At 34.1% G+C, this 5,173-nt stretch overlaps 1 protein-coding gene across 1 annotated transcript; it reads right to left on the bottom strand.

The window, feature by feature from the left end:
* Positions 1-898: 898 nt before the first annotated feature.
* LOC140440765 (uncharacterized) lies at positions 899-4,903 on the bottom strand. Its single transcript, XM_072531137.1, has 3 exons — positions 4,745-4,903; positions 4,000-4,159; positions 899-3,941 (listed from the first exon to the last, which is right to left on the bottom strand). Exons 2-3 carry the CDS (start codon positions 4,157-4,159, stop codon positions 1,390-1,392), a joined length of 2,712 nt encoding a protein of 903 aa, XP_072387238.1. The 5' UTR covers positions 4,745-4,903; the 3' UTR covers positions 899-1,389.
* Positions 4,904-5,173: the final 270 nt, after the last annotated feature.

Here is a 5,173-nt window from a genome sequence, read left to right on the forward strand (position 1 = left end):
AATCCCTCTTAAAACTTTATTGGTTTTTAGTTAAAAGCGTCTAAAGTGTATAGTTCACTTTTTGTTATAGTTCAGGTCTCTGAATCATATGTTAGGGCTGGGCGTATTATTGTTTTCTAGAGTTTGTGGTATTTTAAATTTTTCTGCTACTGGCCTGTATTTTCAATACTATGTCTAGATAGATTATTAATTTTTATCGCTTCGAATACGTATGAGTGTTTAAAAGACTCTGCAACTTAAAAGACCCTTTTACTAATAAATTATGTGTGGAGTTTTAATATAAGTTTTCTTTTAAACCACTTTATTCAAGTATTAAATATACCTACATAATCTCTCTTAAAACTTTATTGGTTTTTAGTTAAAAGCGTCTAAAGTGTATTATTTTCTCATGGGAACAAATATTTCCAACCAATCCCCTTACACGTCCCCTTCCCAAAAATGAATTATCTTAGGCCTAATTTATAAAAAGCCAAAGTCTGATTTTTGTTTTCAGTTGCCAGTTATTTGTATCAATATGCATGCATACGTATATATTTGTTGTTCAGTTACTATCTAGCGAAACTTACTATTTTGTGATAAGTCTTTTACTGTTCGTTATTAAGTAATTGCGATAGTAAGATATCCTTTTTTTGTCTATTTTATAGAGTTCGACTGGCAATTCATTTGATGCCGCTTATATATTCACAGACAACCTTCTTTTGTTATGTCGCGGCTAACCACCCTTAGTAATATTTTTGCCGAACAGGTAAAGATTATCGTATTTCTACATTTAGAGGCCCAACTGTTTTTCTTCAGGCCTATGGTCCTATTTTCAAAGGTCAAGAAACTACTTATTGTGTCTTATATAGGGTGACCGAACCGGTTTTCGGACATCTAACCGTTTTTCTATATTGAACACTTAATATAATAATTATTTTATGCCATGAAACCAATTCTATAGGCCTAACTTCATTTTTAGAAATGTGAAGAATGGATCGAGGTAAAAAAAAAACATTACAGGCTAATTATATTTTAATTATGATTTTTAAATGTCAGAAAGTCAATTTTACCAGTTTTCAGACACCATTGACACATTTTCAGACACGGGTGTACCATTTTTCAGACAGCTGGTCGAAAAGCGGTACTTTTCGGTACTTAGCAATCATAAACAAAAACTTGACGGAGATATAGGTAGGTATGGGCCAAACATCAGGTCACCAACAGGTAAAAAAAAACACAGCATTGTTAAAGAAAGTATTTTATAATTATACACAAATTCTGCCTGTACAATTTGGTAAACAACGTAAAGAAACAAATAAAAAAACAAATATTACATTTGTATAAAAAGGCATCTAAATAGTTAAAGTTAAATGAAATAATAATAAGTAAGAAAACAAAACCTAGTTATTTTTATCGGCACATGTCACATATGTAATCTTTTTGAGCTGCATCATTGTACGATAAGTCTGACATATCAGTACATTTAAGGTGATACCACCGGGGGCATTCATCACAGCCTATGTTTTTGTTTCCATCATCTTCGACATCACTAATAAGCTCTTCTTCACATAGAGTGCATAAAACTTTATCTTTGCTTGTTGAGCTCTGTACCTTTGTTTTATCATTCATACTCGTTTCCACTTTCTTTTTTGACTTGGTGTATGGTTTTGTTTGATTTTGCCCCTTTTTTGCTTCCCGGATTTTTCTTCTCAGATTAGCCTTTTCAAGTTTTTCTTTCTTCTCATCATCTTTGCGACTGTAATAAGCTCTCCATGCTGCTGACGAGATTGCATTAGGTAACTTTTCTTTTACGCAACTACCTTCTTTTTTTTTTAAAGATACTTCTGGGAATGTCAGATGTTTTTGAAAAGGATCAGGAGTGAGAGCCTCATCTTTGTCATTGGACTCAGTTACTTCTTTAGTCTTACCCATTAAATCTTTGTTTGTTTCTTTATTTTGAGCATTTTCATCCCTACTGTCAAGATTTGTAATATCATGTAACTTACCATGTAATATCACAGCTTTGTTCATGTCAGTCTGCTTGACCAGACCTAGAATTTCTTCCTTATTTTTTGTGTATCTTTTTTCTCCAGTTCCAGTCCAACTTTCTTTGGTACTTTCTTGTTGGTTTACTTTCTTATGCCCGTTGTCATTTTCTTTGTTTCCTCCTTCATTTTCTTTGTATCTGTCTATTTCCGTTGTAGTTTGCCCTTCGTTTTCTTTTGCATCACCTGCATCATTTTCATCAGATTTTTCTTTCTCATTGTAAAATATCTTAATTTCTCCCGAGTTTTCGCTTTCATTTCGATTTTCTTTTTCATTTTCGAAAAAAGTTACAATTTCATTTTCACAAAAGTCGTCTGCTTCGATTGATCTAATGTAATCTTGTTTTTCTGATGCAATTTTACGCTTTTTATTTAGTACGGTTACTTTTTCATTCTCGATGTCAATGTCATTTTCTTTGCGTAAGTTTCCCTGTTCAGTAAATAGTTCTGATTCTGAGTTTTCATTACTTATCCACGAATTGTTTTCAAAGTTCAAAAGCCCACCTTCCTCAAATTCCATTATATCAACAGGTAGCAAAGTTACATGGTCCATAGGAACAATACTTCCCACAGCAATATTCACAGCCTGATCTGCTGAAGTGGTTGGTGCAGTGGACGGTTGAATTATTGTATTGGAATCTTTTTCCAATAGTGATTTTTGGAACTTAATTTCGGTGATTACAACGTCTACATTGACACCATATTTAATCAAATCATTCGAAATTGACTCAATTACTCTCCTGGCAGCTTCGAAATCATTTACCGTTAATGTCTTTTCGGAGACACCTGCAGAAACAGTTTGTTGACATTCTTTTTCTAGAATTTTTTTTACACATTTTGTGTAGTCCACATTGTCAGGGTTAAACGGATATAATCCGCATTTACGGAATCCTTTTACAATATGACTTTGCATTTGTGTGTTTTGCAGTGTCTCTTCAAATACTTGGCAGAAATTAATCTTTGTGATTATTTGATTAGAATTTTCAGGGCGTTTCTGCCAATTTTTTACTGTATTTTTCCATTCTTGCTTCATTGGTTTGAACACGCTCACGTCAGCCGGCTGTAAAATATGGGTCGTGTTAGGAGGTAAAGCGTACAGAATAATTTTATTTTCATCACAAAACTGACTTAATGGCAGAGTCATATGTGACTTATGTCCATCTATTAATAACAAAACCGGTCGATTTATTTGGTTTGTTGTGAGCCATGAGTTAAAATCGTTTGAGATATACTCAAAGAAAACTTCCCCAGTCATCCAACCCGAGTCAGATTTTCCGATAACCCAATTTTTGGGGACATTCTGTACAAGGGATTTTGGTGGTCTAACGTATGGAAAAATGACCAGAGGAGGACATACTGCTCCTGATGCATTAAACGTTATCAGTACAGTGGTATTTTCCTTTTCCTTGCCGGACTTAATAACATATAAATTTTTCCAGCCTTTCGGTCCCAGGACTTTCCCAGTCTTAGGGCACAAGGAAAATCCTGATTCGTCCCCATTAAATATTCTACTCGAGTCTTCTAATATGTCTTGAAAACCATTGTCTTCAAGATATTTTTGTAACGTGGTAAACCACGATCGAATCGACTCTTCTGTCACTGAAGCCCTCGCTCTGTTGATTCCCTCTGCCTCTCTTTGGGAAATTTCGGGGTGTCTTTTCAAAAATCCCTTATACCATCTAACTCCAGGTTTACCGTTCGGAAAGGAGTTTAACCTGACGGTATCAGTTGCAATTTTTGCTACAGCTTCCATTAGATCAGTTTTTGATATTGGGAAGCCACGTTTGGCACTATTTATCACCCAGTCTGCAATTTTTTTCTCACCTATCACAGTCAGCAATGGCGGCGGTCCGGTCTTTTTTTTCTCAGCTGGAGATTTTCCGGTAAATTTGTCGTGAACGGTAGCTCTGGGGATACCTATTAACAAATAAAATTTGTATTAAGATGGGTCGCACATAATAATTTTTTTACCTACCATAACGCCTGCTCGCTTCCCTCACACTTATTCCAGTTTCCCGAATAGCCTGCAAGGCTGCTTGAAGTGAAGCATTGGAATAGGTACAAAATTTACGGCTTTTTGGCTTAAGAAGGGTTTTGGACTCGGTTTTTTTAGATGTCGCTTTTGGTTTCGTCATCTGAAAATTCATTTTTGTTAGATAGGTTAGTATATGAATACCTATTATGATGGATTCGCGACGGTAAATTTGTTCAATTTTGAATAAACATATAATCAGAAGAAAACGGTCTGAAAAATATATTGAAAAATATTTTTCAGACACCTATACCCGCAATATAAATCACGTATAGCTACTTTAAATAACTTTAATGCGTCTGAAAGCTACCGTTTTTCGGACGCGTACGCGTACTCGTAGAAAACGAGTGCTATATCTATTTAACAAGCAAGGAAAAAGGTGTCCGAAAACTGGTTACCATATTCTTTATATATAATTCAATATTGGAATTAAGGTATACAGATATAGAACAATTGCAAGTGTTAGACAGAGATAGATAAAAATTTTACGCTAGATACCGGTTGTCAGACACCGTGTCCGAAAACGGGTCTTTCTTAACTTTCTTGAACCAGTTTCCCGGACGCTCAATTTTAGAGGTTAAGACTTAAATAAAGTACGATTTTTATGCAGAAAATTGACTTTAATAATAAGATAATCATGCGAAATTGATATGGCAGTAATAAATTAGTTTTCACAATATTTACTTACAATTTCACGAAGCACCTACCACTACACTTTTTGTTGAAAATTTTGTAAACGGATGCACCCACTAAACATCAACCATCTTTGATTTATTTTCTTTCTTTGTCTGTTGTCAAAAGATGCACAAGCTATGAATTTAGAGAGGGATAACATATGCAACCCATAGTAAGTTAAATAAAGTTAAGTATATTAAAGGTTTTGCTATTTTATTCCAAGTTTGTGTAAAGTGTCCGACAACTGGTGTTGTCTGGCAAACCGGTTCAATCACCCTATGTGAAACTACTTATATTATGAGTATGAATAAACAATGTTTATTGTTTAATTTTTTCAATTCATGTTTGTTTGAAAGTTTAATAAACTTTTTTTTGTGACGTATTACTTTACTTATTTTTGAGTAGAGACGATACAAATTATTTGAATTTTGTTGTAGAAGAT

The sequence above is a fragment of the Diabrotica undecimpunctata genome, chromosome 1, assembly GCF_040954645.1.
Source record: "Diabrotica undecimpunctata isolate CICGRU chromosome 1, icDiaUnde3, whole genome shotgun sequence".
NCBI lineage: Eukaryota > Metazoa > Arthropoda > Insecta > Coleoptera > Chrysomelidae > Diabrotica > Diabrotica undecimpunctata.